At 24.1% G+C, this 14334-nt stretch overlaps 1 protein-coding gene across 2 annotated transcripts; it reads left to right on the top strand.

Moving 5' to 3' along the window:
- The first annotated feature begins 5678 nt into the window (after positions 1–5678).
- On the top strand, positions 5679–14016 carry LOC132924497 (uncharacterized). 2 transcript variants are annotated; one of them, XM_060988853.1, is made up of 6 exons: positions 5679–5960; positions 7189–7462; positions 9545–9667; positions 10297–10478; positions 11719–11886; positions 13496–14015. In XM_060988853.1, exons 2-5 carry the CDS (start codon positions 7226–7228, stop codon positions 11879–11881), a joined length of 705 nt encoding a protein of 234 aa, XP_060844836.1. In that variant the 5' UTR covers positions 5679–5960; positions 7189–7225; the 3' UTR covers positions 11882–11886; positions 13496–14015. The 2 variants fall into 2 exon arrangements, with proteins under 2 accessions (XP_060844836.1, XP_060844837.1); XM_060988854.1 differs by lacking the exon at positions 5679–5960 and adding an exon at positions 6239–6413 and having other exon boundaries at positions 13496–14016.
- The last annotated feature ends 318 nt before the right edge of the window (positions 14017–14334 follow it).

The following is a 14334-nucleotide window of genomic DNA, read 5'->3' as shown; positions in this document are numbered from 1 at the left end:
TCAATGTACTAGGTACCTAGATCAAATGGGAATTTTAAATAAAGTAACAATATTTTTGTAATAGACTAACGAATCTTACGAATCTCGGGTGTTCTGGCCTTTTTGGTAATTAGACTAATTAGAAATTACTAATTAAATAAATATATATATAAGTAATAACACTCACTGTTGACTCTGTTGACTAGGGGGGGCACTAGTCACTGAGAAATCTAGATTTACACTATTATATAAATTTACAAGTATTATTAGTTATTCTTATTACTGTTATTAGTTTAGTTACACTAGAACCAACTATAGTTGTTGGTGTTGGCAGGGCCTAAAATTGTGTACAGTAGCACACACTATGTGTAGTAGCTAATATTAAATGTGCAGTAGCAAATTTAAAAGTGTGCAGTATTTTTTTGGATTTTATACATTTTTATTTGAATAATATTCAATATTGATTATTGAAAATTATTAATTAGTAGATCACAGATGTTAGAATGTTGTACTGTTGTAGTATTAAAAAATTAGTAAAATTGATTGCAGTATTACACTAAAAAATACCAAAAATTGCACTTAAAAGTTAGAATATTAAAAATTGCACTAAAAAATAACAGCGTTTTGTTATAAATGTTTTAAATTTACTGTTATTATCTAAAATTCTACCAAAAATATAAATATAAATAATTCAGTATTCTAGTCGAAGTAGCCGAAGAACAAATTAAAACAATATAACGCATAATTGTTAAATAGTTATAATTTACAAATTATTTTTTTGCTGTATTAGATACCTAAAAACTTGAAATTATGTTTATTTTATAAGATAACATAGATGTTACGATGGTTGAGTGTCAACTATATAACTAAAATAGTTGTATATAAATGAGTAAATTCAATAAAACTGCAATAAAAATCCAAAAATTACAAAAATTGCAAAACATTGCACTTAAAACGTACTTAGCGATGTATTGAAAAAGTAGAAAAAAAGTTACAAATGCAACAACATCCGTGCCCTAATTTATAACTAATTATTAATAAGTACCAACAATAATCATGCAACAAAGTTATATATGTAGCATGATGTATTGATGTGCATTGTGTACTACTAGGTCTATGTTTATTATTTTAAAATATTTTGGTGTGTGGAATTAGTCGTGCAGTAGCAAACTAGGAGTCTATGACATTCTTTAGAAAGAACGTAAACGTCGATTGTCAATCATATCAAATATAATGTGAATGTAGACAATATTCACTTTTTTATTGTAACCTGGAAGGCTGGAACTAATTTTATGTAATTTTAATGTATCAACATTTTATTTAAATGGTACATCAAACAAATTCTTATTATTATGCAATATGAGTATTTAAGATTTTTAATTCATTTTTATAGGCGATATTTAAAAAAATATGTTGTATTGAGCAACTCAATGTAAACTAAAAATTATTAAAGTATTAATAATGAATAAGAACTAGTAAATTTGTTTAAAATAAATAAAAAATGTTACATACCAATTAAGGTAGGTATTCGTATAATGGTATATTAATATGTATTTTAGTTTTCCGGTACCTATCTATACTTTCCTTTTTTATTATATAATATATATAATCTATATTGAATTATTACTTTTATGTATTAACTATTAACTTATTTAAAAAATTCAATTTAAATAACTGCTTATTTGGTATTTATGTTGTATTTATAACGTCTTATAAGTCCTTAAATGACTTTAGTATATTTAGATAGTTAGATAAATTTATAATTTATAATTTGTTGTTGATAATCCATTATTATTTGTATGATTAAAGCCTATGTAAAAAAAAAAAAACGAATAATTTCGACTTCACAATTTAAATTTTAAACTGTCATCATTTTTTAAGCAGAACCCTGTTTATGTAACTAAACATTTTTAATTTTTTTAAGTTTTTTTCTGGTAAAAAATTGAATCGTTAGTACTTATTAGTTGGTCGAAAATAAAAATGTCTGTGTACTTTAAATACAAACAGAAAAAAATAAAAATAAAATTATGGTAAATTGAATAACATTATTGGATATTCTGCAATCATCATATAAAATCCCACTTAAGAGGACGTCTCACCCGCATGTGTTGTCTCCGTCTTACTCGCGTACGACATAGTACATTTTCGTTCACCAGTTTAAATAGTGTGCTTTTAGTTTTAATATTAGAGTGAATTGACCTATTATCAAACTTTTAGGTAAGAAAATTATCTGTTTTCTCGTTGGCTTTTTTCGATATTTTAATTTTTAGGTGAGTTATGAGTATGAAATTATTAAATATTTAAAAATGCTCATAATTCACTTAAAAATTAAAATATTGTAAAAAAACAACGAGAGAACACAGATAATGTTCTTACCTAAAAGTTTGATAATAGGTCAATTCACTCTAATATAGTTTTAAATTTTAATATTAGCACACTATTGATTATTGAAACGTAAACGAAAATGTACTATGTCGTACGTGTGTAAGACGGAGACAACACATGCGGCGAAACGTCCTCAAGTTTCTCTGTATAGCAGTCGAAAATATTTTTTTTTTTTTATTTTATTAAGAATAATTACAAGCTATACATAATTTTGTACAATAAATAATTTTGTTGAGTGAAATAGCGGTGAAAACAACAGAGTGGGAAGATACTCAGTAGTACCACCCGACGTCGAAAATATTAAAAATACATAAAGGCACGATTTTTGTTTTAAGCGCTTAAAAATGAAAATTTTCAAATAATTTTCAATTAAAAGTGGATAACATTTTCAATATTAATAATTCAGAGAATATAATAGATAGAAGGTAATAATAAGTAAAAAAATAAATAAATAATTAGTTCTTCTGAAACATAAAAATCAAAAAGTATAATTAAGGAACATGTAATTAAAATGTATAGTACCTAAATGCCAAATATATTATTTTTTTTAATAAGTAGTACCTACTCATAAATGTATTAACTAGGTATTATAATAATATTAGTTTATAATTCACTTATAATTAAATATATTTATGCTAAAGCCTATAACTTATAGTCCAAGTAGAAAAATGGCCATTAATCGTTATCATTATAAACACTGACTAGGTATATAATAATCAATATTCAATGATACTATTATTAATATATACAGTGTTGGAATTTTATATAAGATAATTATAAGTGCATAGAGTAGAATGACTAAATATCGTGTACAATGATCATTGTGTACTAAAATTTTCAAGTGAAAAATTGTATAGGTAATAATTAATAGTGATAATACTGGTAATAGTTTTGTTTTTATGATTTATTGACATTTAAAATTCTATTTAGAGAATAAATATAAAAAAAAAAAAAATTGAGTAATCACATCTAACGTTCACATCATCACATTTAACTTTTAAAGTTTATTTATTTATTACAATAATGAATATTATTTAAACGATAAATAAATAAATTTTACATTCTTACAACACATTATAGTCATTATACATTTATACAGTAACAGTACATACCTATATATACGTACGATAAATCGAACGCATCATCGACGTATAACACATGTGTGGCTTTGTTGCGGCATACACAACAATAATAATATATAATATAATATATACTATATAGTATAATATATGCATACTCTGTATGTAAAATAATAATAATGGCTCATATAGCTGCATACTAGTAAGCTGCGTACCTACCAAGGGCGCCCGCAGGGGGGTGCCAGGGGTCCATGGCCCCCCGCTATTTTAGTTAATGTTAAATATCAATATTCAATTGTTTTATTACCTACTTGCATGACTTAAGTATTTATACTTTTGACTTTGTCCCCCTTCCCCCCCACCCGGTTAATATTTCTGCAGGCGCCTTTGGTACCTATATACCAAATACAATAATAGCGACAAGTAGCTTTTAAAGCGTTCGATTACATGATTATTAAATTTTTACTTCCCTCACTCCTCAGTACGTCTTATACTCAATTAGACTAGGTATCGTCTGTCTAATATAATAAACTGTTCTAAATGATATTATACTTAGTTAGGTTATACACTTATATACTTATATAGTATAAACTTAAGTACCTATGTCATATGAATTGTGCATTTTCCCGCGCCAGTTTTAACATAATAACACTGTAATACTGTATACTGCAACTAGTGCAACTAATCTACGTGGGAAATAAATATTTATAATTAACTTGGTTTAAATATTACGTGCAATACATACAATGCCCACTATCCTAGAATAGTATACATGCAATGACCGATTTTTTTTTTCTTTAACCGTAATAATATAATGTATAGGTATGAATTTTAATATTTTATACACCTTGTATAAACTGTTCAAAGTCATTCCTCCCAAATATATTATAATTTATAACCATTTAAAGTTCATAATATGGTAAATGAGTAAATACTCAACAATACTTTAAATGTATGTTAGTATTGTAATTTGTAAGTGGGCCTTCACAGTTTCAACGAACTTGGTTACAATATCTTATAGCTTCGGGTAAATTTTGATAAGAATTGCAGGCCCTTAAAATAAACCGCTAGGCCTATGCCTTTTATAGACACTGGGACAGGCGTGTGTTGTTTAAAAGAGTGTCAGTTATGACTTTTCGAGGTCTCATAATAATAATAAATTATACACTGCGCAATATGACCTTTTGTCTCATATTATGCTTATCGGTTACCGTAGAGAAACAATTAATACTTTACGTTCGTTCTAACTGACAACTGTTATTTATAAGTTTATAGCTAATTAACTTTGATTTCAATATTGTTTTGTATTTATTTGGTGTACAAACGTACAAGTTTTTTTCATTTACGCACTTAATTACATCGATATAACGAGATTAAAATGGAAAAAAAGCGTCCCATTCGATGTTTATTGAGACAACTGGACAAGAAAACGCGAAACTGTGAAAGCGACTATCAGTGAATTTCCTTTTTTAATCTAATAAATTAATAATTTATTAATGTCTATACAATTATGTACATAATGTCAAAATATATAGTACCTTATAAATTATAATTATGTTTGGAATATTCCTGTATTGTTACGTTATATAATATATAGTCAATATAGATATTTGCTTATAATTAATAATAATAATTATTATAGGTATAATCATATTTTACATTACTATGGTTCACAAAATACGATGTATGCCGCTGTATAATATGCTTCTATCATAAATCCATAACTAATTTGTTGACTAATTAAAACTATATTTTCATAATATTTAAACAAAAATCCATTTAAAGTAAATAATAAAAAATGAACTTTTGAAAATTAGCTATTATTTTTTTTTTATTCTTGTGGAGAATAAATGTACGAATAATATTATTAGAAAGCATAAGCTTTACTCTCATTTATAACAAAATAAATTGTTGAACAGAAGTGATATGGTGATTTAAATAATAAATTTACATTTAGGAAGTTGCTTATTTCTTCTCTGCGACTACTCGTAAATCTGATATTATTAAATATTATGTATAAATATAATGAGTTTAGGTTCCGATACCGGGAAACGACAATACAAAATACAAGAGTTTAATGAGTTAAAATATGTAATTTTTCGGAACTACTTCGCGGGTCCAATCGATGAATCGACGATAATAATGAGATAAAAGCATTAAACATTAAAACCACAAAATATGAACCGGTTAGCTGAAAGTTTATTTTTGTACAGTTTTCGAACGAGTAGGTACCTACAACGACATTCGTAGATTATAGATTAGATAACGAAAAAAAAGAAAATAAACCATACGTAATTTTATTTTGAGACACATTGTTGTCATAAAAACACGGGCATTTACTATTTAGTTAATAAATTAAACTGTCAACGAAAAAGTGGTTAAACGTTAAACATTATTTTCTGCTGCTCGCTTCGCTTTACCACGATTGTCATTCGCATATATCAATAATACAACGGTGACTATGTGTCTTATGTACTAGAAGACTAGAACCAAAAAACATACGTCGAAAACCTGTAGGTAAGTAATCAAACTTGGTATTATAAAGTAAGTACCTTGTATAACTATGTAAATAAATATTATTCAATGGCGACTAGTCTAAAAGTTTTATTTGATATAATATGTCGTAATTATTATCATCAAACATATGTATTTTCGTAAAAATGAGCAGGTACCTATTTTTAGGTATATTCGATGTTTAATGCGATGATTGTCAACAATAAATAATCCCTATTATTCGAAATTGAGGTTAGAAACATCCAAATCAATCGATGATTTATAATAAAAATCACATAATCCGTACCAAATACATCCAGACAGCTATAACTCAAAATTAATAGCAATTTCATTTGTGAATTGACTACCTAGTTGATAGTTCATTTCATTTGTGACTGTTCATGTGTCATGATATTTTAACCTAATTTATTTTCGTTCTTGATTTTTTTGATCATAATTTTATAATTTCGTACATAGGTAAGTAATATCTATTAAGTATCTTATTAATGTATCACTATGACATGTTTACGAATACAAATAATGTAAATTAATAACTTACATCAATAATATAGAATACCTATCGAGACCTATAGAGATACTTTTTCTGTGAGCCATTTACCTACCAACTTGTTTTGAGTTCCATAATTTTAATTGAACCTCATATAGTATAAATGCATTTAACTGTGTAGGTATCTACTTTATTTATTCAATAGGTACTGAAATATATATCTACAATTTATCTACTTGCTCATAAATTATATGCTATTGCTACCTATTTATAATTAGATATTTGTTTTATAATATTGATATTTGAGGTATATTTGTACTTCGGCAGAGATCTGTTTTGGCCTGCATTGATATTATATTATTCAACATGGCTAATTTGTATAAGTACTTGTATTAAAATATGACAATTTGCACATTTTTATGAAGTTATTTTTAATTTTCTTCTTGATATTTTGGTTATAGAGAAATAATTTAAGTTATTCGAATAATATATATAAATTGTATATTAGTAATATTGTGTCACACTATCACCTAATATAGTAATAATGTAAATGTATGTAGCACTAATGTTGTTTGGCAATACAGTGAATATCAATTAGAAAAAACAACTGCATCTAATAAAAAGGTGCCTAAATTATTACATACTATTATCCCTTGCTAGTGGTTTTCTAATTTATTTATTTTCATTTTCACAAGTGAAACTTATTATTTTGCCATTTAACTGGAGATAAATTTTTTTTTTCAGATAGTTGTATTTTATTGTCTTACAATTTGTCAATAATATGCCTTTCAATTGTAATGAATCAGTACGGTCCTGTGCAATATATAGACCTCCCCATTTGCGAAAAAAATGTGTAGAAACTGTGTATACACTGAATAATAATACTTCTTCATTGAACAATAATACTTTTTCACTGAATAATAATACTTCTTCACTGAACAATAATACTTCTTCACTGAACAATAATACTGCTTCACTGAACAATAATACTGCCAATTGGGTGAATAATAATGCAAAGGTATGAAAATATATTTATTTTTAATTAATGAGAATTAAGTTTATACTTTGTTTGAATATTATATGTATAACTACATTTATATTACTAGATGAATATTGATATCTTCAGTATAAACATTGTGTTTTAATTAAATAACATGATAAATTATAAGCATGCATTTAGCATATTATATAGTATATTATACATTTTTAAATTTAATAAAATAAGTTAATATTATTTAGGTATTAATATTTCAAAATTATAACCTATTCATATAATGTTATTAACAAAACCTTATTTTATTTAATTAATCACAGGAGATTGCTTAAAAAATATAAACATAATTAATTCAAGGCTGGGCAAGTTAACTATCTTTTTTATTTAACTCCTCAAGTTATATTTAAAGTTACTAATGTTTTTTTTGTTAACTCATTAAGTTAAAAGTTAAATTTTAAAAAAGTAACTGAACTTAGTTTAAAGTTAAAATTTTTTAATTTGCAAAAATAAAAAATTCCAGACACATAATATTGTTTATTAAATACTTTTTCTTTACACTCAAAAAAAAAATTACCATGGAAATTTAAATTGATACATCAAATTACTAACTAGCTATGAAAAAATCAAATTTTTAAAATAAATTTGAAAATTTTGAATTATTCTTGCATTATTTATTCTTCAGACAAAAATTAATTTAATTTAGATATTTTTGAATAAAATTAAATTGAAAAAAAAGTAACTAGTTAATTAACTTAACGTTTTAACTCAATTTTAACTTTTAATTCGCTAATGTCCAGTTTTGATAAATATTTTATTATTTTAGACTTACATGAGGTTGGGATAGGATTATTTAGGTTTTAAAACTTGAAACATTATAGTATATAAAAATAAGATAAGTTATACAGATGTATGTATGTATGTACTTAAAATGTACTGTTTATTTCTAACTACTGAATAATGTAATTGTCAATCAAAAATGTCTAAAAGAATACTGTGAAATATTTTTTATTTTTAGTGATTCCTATCTTTTTCTCTCACAATTCAAGCACTGGAAAATATAAATAAACATTAAAATGATAACCTTAGGCAGTTAATTATTTTTTTGACTGATTACAATCTTATTTTATACTTAATTAAATTTTATTTGATATTATTTCCTTACACTTATGTTACCTCACAACTAGGGCTCGGAACTTCTAGGAGTTTGCATATTTTTAAATAATCATTAAAAACATATCTAAGTAATATAACAATTTGTTTCATAGCAATACTAGAAAAATTTATAGTTGCATATTTGACCATTTCTCATTTTTTAAGTGCATATTTGACAATTATTTATATGAATAAGTAAGTTTTTAATTTTCAACTTAAGAAAATATCTAATAGTTCAAACTTTTATGTAATTCTCAAGGTAATTATTGTTATATTAAAAATATACAAATGTATTCAATTTGTTATTTTTTTAAAAAAATTTAAAAGTTTTTATTTTAGACTAAAACTTGATGTAAAATAAAAACAAATCTAAAAAAAGGAAAATAATTATCTTAAATAATTAATCAAATTTATCTATTTATGGATCATATCCACAAATATTATTATTTATTACAAATATACTTTTTTTAAATTCATATTTTAATAGCATATTTAAAGATTCTTTAGGGCATAAATGCATGCATATTTTTAAGTTTTTAGGGTATGAAGTCCCAAGCCCTACTCATAACATTTAGGTTAAAATAAAAAAAAATATTTGTAAATATATTGTTTAATAGTTTTTTTAAGCATTTAATTATAATGTATAACATTTTTTATAAGAGGATTAGTTTTTTATCTAAAAAATTTAAAAATGTATTTTATTAAGTATTATTTTAATATTTGGTACATTTTTTTATATTAGAATATTACTTATATTAAGAATTTTCCTTTATAATAGTTAGATATTAGATCAAATTATATTATGATGAATCAAATATACCTTTTAATAATAATAATAATAATATTATTTTGATACCTACAGTATAATATATTCATAAACCTATTTAAAAATTTTAAATTTAAATATTTTTGTCTCCAAAATAATAAAAAATTTTAACAATCTTAATCTTAAAGGTGATCAATAATAATGTGCTGAATTCGGAAAATAAAGAATTACGTCCCAAGTTTTATGTACCACCTGCTAAACGTAATTTGAACAATGTGGGTTTATCTAAGTATTTTGATTGTAAATTCAAGGTATGTACCAAGCTATGTTACCTATATGTTGATCTGTAAAGATAATATTGTCAAATTTGAAAACTAGTAATTAGTTTTATAATACGATTTGTAAAAATATGTTTTTAGATTTACAAATAATAATTGTGATTATTATTATTTATACTAAGTAAATGTAAATTTGTTGTATTAAAAATCATTAAGAGGATGTCAGCATACTATTTGTTTTCTCCCTCTGATCCACGCGCAACATAGCAAATTTTACGTTCACAATAATGACTATAAACATACATATTAATTTCTCAAATTTAAAGTTAAGAACATTATCAAAGGCATATCATAAGCGTTTTATTATATTTTTGTTTTAAAGCGAGTCATAAGTTTTTTAAGATGTATTAACAATTTACTATTTAAAAATACTCATAACTCGCTTTAAAATTAAAATATAATAAAACACTTATGAGATGCCCTAGTTAATGTTCTTAACTTTAAATCTCATATGAGGTTATTTCACTCTAATTTAAGAAATTAATATGGTTATAGTCGTTATTGTGAATGTAAAATTTTCTATGTTGCGCGTGGGTTAGAGAGAGATAACAAATACTACACTGGCAACCTCTTAAGTACATTTAAATTTACTTCAATTTTAGGGGACTCGCACAGAATATTCAAAAAAGCTTGAAGAATCAACTACTGTGTATGTTGGACATTTAAATTTACTTTCTACTGAAGAAGATGTTCGTAGGCTATTTTCAGAGGCAGGAAAAATAAAAACCATTATCATGGGATTAGATAAAAATACATTAGGTCCTGGTGGATTTTGCTTCATTGAGTATGTATAAATAATTATTAATACTAAATATTTTTAAATAATCTTGATTTGTTGTAAAAAAAAAAAAGGGTATAAAATTAACTTTTGAATTAATGCTTTACTATAAATTACTTTGTAAGTTTAGTACCTAGTAGTATTTAATTAATTTTGATAAAATATTTATAATAGTATGATTGATTTAAACCACATTAAATTATTGGCCTTTATTGATCAACTATTTTTTATTAATTTAGAGTTATTACCTTTTTTTTTAATTTTTAAGTATAGAGTATTTGTAGTAGTAATTATTAAAAAAATTATTTTTTGTTATCAGTTTATAAAATAAAGTTGTTATATTACTATTATTTGAGAAAATTTGTTTAATAACTTTCTTCAAATGTTATATTTATGTTATATCCAGCAATTTTAGAATGATTTAGTATTGAAATTAAACTATTACTAGTCAGTCTGCATGTTAGTTTAAAATATTTATGTGACTAAAAAATAAATTCTTTCTTTTATCATATTTATTATCAAGACAGGCGAAGAGGGCATGAGCTAGGGGCGCAAATTTCAAAATTTCATAAATATTTATAAATATATATACGTATACAGTTGTTTACACATTCTTTTTAAAAGTTTTAAATTCAAATATATTTATTTTGTGAAGTTAGATGTGTTTTAGACCTATCATTTAAATTATTTTCAAAATTGATTTTATTTTATTTTGGCTATTTTGTGCTATTTATAAGTGTTATATCTTCTATTTTTTTGGTTTTTATTGTTTTAAATACCTATTATGTACTGTGTATTTACACTTTATATATATTTTTTTTTAGACTAATTTAAATTTTTATTTTTGAGAGTTGGTTCATAATTACAGTAATTTGCTAGAAGTACCACCAAACTCAAATATGAGTAGATAGGGTAAATTATTGCTTAGAGATGACATTGTATAAAGAAGTTTCTGGTATATCTCTATTATTATAGTAACCGCACGTGAAAGGATTAGACTGGTAAGAGGCTATAATCTCACAAAGCAAAATATGTGACATATTATCAGCTTTTTGATGGATTAAATAATTGTAAAGCTTCTAAAACTAACAAAATTGGTTAAACAATATGACTATTTTTTTTATTTTTATTTATTAGTTAAAAAACTAATTTCCATATTCATAGCATGTAAATTTAAAACTAATTTGATTTCAATTTTTTTTGTCTAATAAATTGTATTTAATTATAATATTGACACTGTACTTAGATATGAAACAAGAAAGGAAACTGAAAATTGCATGAAAATTATGAATGGAACTACATTAGATGGAAAACAACTATTAATCGATTGGGATGCTGGATTTATCGAAGGACGTCAATATAGACGTGTTAGGAGACATCAACAAAGAACCTATGTGCAGCCAAAATAAAAATTGTTAGTAATTATGAATTATTTATTACCTATAGATTTCTTTATTAGTAGCTAGTTATTCAACATGACTGGTTAAAATTATTTAGGAAGAGATAGAGTCAAAGATAACAAAATTATAAAATAGCGAAGAATTATTTTATTATTTTCTTCTCTAGTTCTTAATGAATTTCACTGTTTTTTTTTTTAACAATAACAACTCGGATATATAGTTATTATGATTATATGGTTATTCTGGAGTTCAAAATTAAAATTTTACTTTTGTGTGTCGATTTAAGAATCTTTATGGGCCAGAGCTGATGTAAGTCTGACCGGTGCTATAAAGTATACCTAATATACCCGTATGTCCATACAATATGCAATATTTTATTTTATTTACGTTGAGTATTACTAATATGAATTATTATACAAATTAGCACACATTTTCATACTGTCTTTTTTTTTTTACTTAGTTAAAAGGTAAAAAAAAGGTATGTCTAGCCATGAAGTATAACTTAACGGGTTTAAAATATTTATTCAAATTGTTATTAGTGTCATACTCCACATTGTCAGATGTACTAGGAACACATAAACTAAAAAGTACTTTATGAATTTCTTCACTGACTGATGAGAGTAATATGGCTCTTTTTTTAGTATTGTTGATGATTGAATTTGCTAAAAAGAAGTTTGTCAATTTTGATTCAAAAATGATCACGCCTGTTTCAAACATTTCTGGTGATCCAATTATTTAATAAAGTTCATTTTTGTGTCTAGGTTAGGAGTTGCCATTTATTTGTATTAATAAGAATATAATATTTGAAGCTTTAAATGAAACTTAGGTAATGGAAAATAAAGTATAATTATACCAATAATTTAATTATTTTCTTTTTTGCCAATTTATTGTGTGTTACAAATATGAGTACAATAGATTCCTCCTAATTCTGGCACTGGTTATATTTGCATCCGCTTAATATGGGCAAAGTGGTCTGGTCCCAATATAAATAAATAATACAACTAATTTCGGTTTTTATGGGCAACCACTTAATGTGGGCAATCAGGGCTGGTCTCAATGTGTCCACATTAAGGAGAATCCCCTGTAATTACATATTTTATAGTCTTTTTTTGTCAACTTTAAATTGTAACGCATGCGTATTAAAATTGTCTATTCACCAAAGATCGATGAACATTCCTCACCGATAATTTAATATGATACGTATAATTATTATTAATATTATTAACACAATATGTAATATATATAAATGCTGAATATCCAATGATTTAAATATATTGTATTTTCAGTAATATATATATATATATGGTAAACCTTTAAAGAGTAATAAATATTTATTTTATTTTAAAATTAAGTTATGAGTATTATGACTAAACATTTACAGCTTCAATTAATATTTTTATTTAAATATAATGATTTGTTTTACAATCAAAATAAGAAAAAATGAACTTCAAATTAGTTTTTTTTTTTTAAATAAATGAAATTACAGTTTGCTTATGTAATGTGAATTTATAATATTTGTTGAAATTAGTATGGTAGAAAATCTTAGTGGTATACAACTTCTATGAAAACATTCACAAAATCTAGTCTTTTCCAATAATTAATCAATGTTTTATATTGTTTCAGATAAATTCACACTTAAAGTATAACAAAGAGAACAATAATTTATTATAAGGAGCGTTTTTTTTTTAGTAACTATGCAATTGTTTGTTTAAATTGTCTATTTTTGTTTTATAAATATTTATATTCTATTGCTTAATTTTTTTTTGTACTTACCATTTAATGAGAAAGTATTATGTTATGTACAACTATGTTTGTGTTATCCTATGAGGTCTTTGAAAATATTTTTTTTTTTAAAGCAGGAGTAAATAATTTATTTTGTATTTTGATTTTTTCTAAAATTTAATATATTTGGTTTGTTAAAATAAGTTATATTTGTGCATAACTTTATACATCAATATGCCTTATAACAAAATTGTTAATTTTTTGACTTAGTGTAGACAGTATAATTATTATAAGATGTGTAAATGAGTTAATCAATCGATTTACCATTTTTATTTTTTACAATGACCAAGATGGTGAAAAACAGAATTTTTATGTGACTGTACTACAGTATTTTGCTTAAATTTAAATAAAACAAGTTATTTTTAAAGAAATTAGTCTTTTTAATTTATACCAAATATAACAAAATTGATAAATCTTAGTAAATTATTCCTTTTTAAAATTTTACTCAGTATTATTATACTAAATATTAATCATATATTTCATTCATTTTAATTATTAAGCTTCAACAGTATTGGAAAAGTAACCTTACATGTAATTTTTTTTTTCTTATATTCATATATTTAGAAGTAATATACTATATAAATGAGTAATTTTGATAATACAAATTTATAAATAATAAATAGTAGTTACTAAAAACAAAATTGGTGCATCCAAGTTGGGTCCCACTAGTAGGAATTAAT

The sequence above is a fragment of the Rhopalosiphum padi genome, chromosome 3 (assembly GCF_020882245.1).
Source record: "Rhopalosiphum padi isolate XX-2018 chromosome 3, ASM2088224v1, whole genome shotgun sequence".
NCBI lineage: Eukaryota > Metazoa > Arthropoda > Insecta > Hemiptera > Aphididae > Rhopalosiphum > Rhopalosiphum padi.
This window is presented reverse-complemented; position numbering and strand designations above follow the sequence as displayed.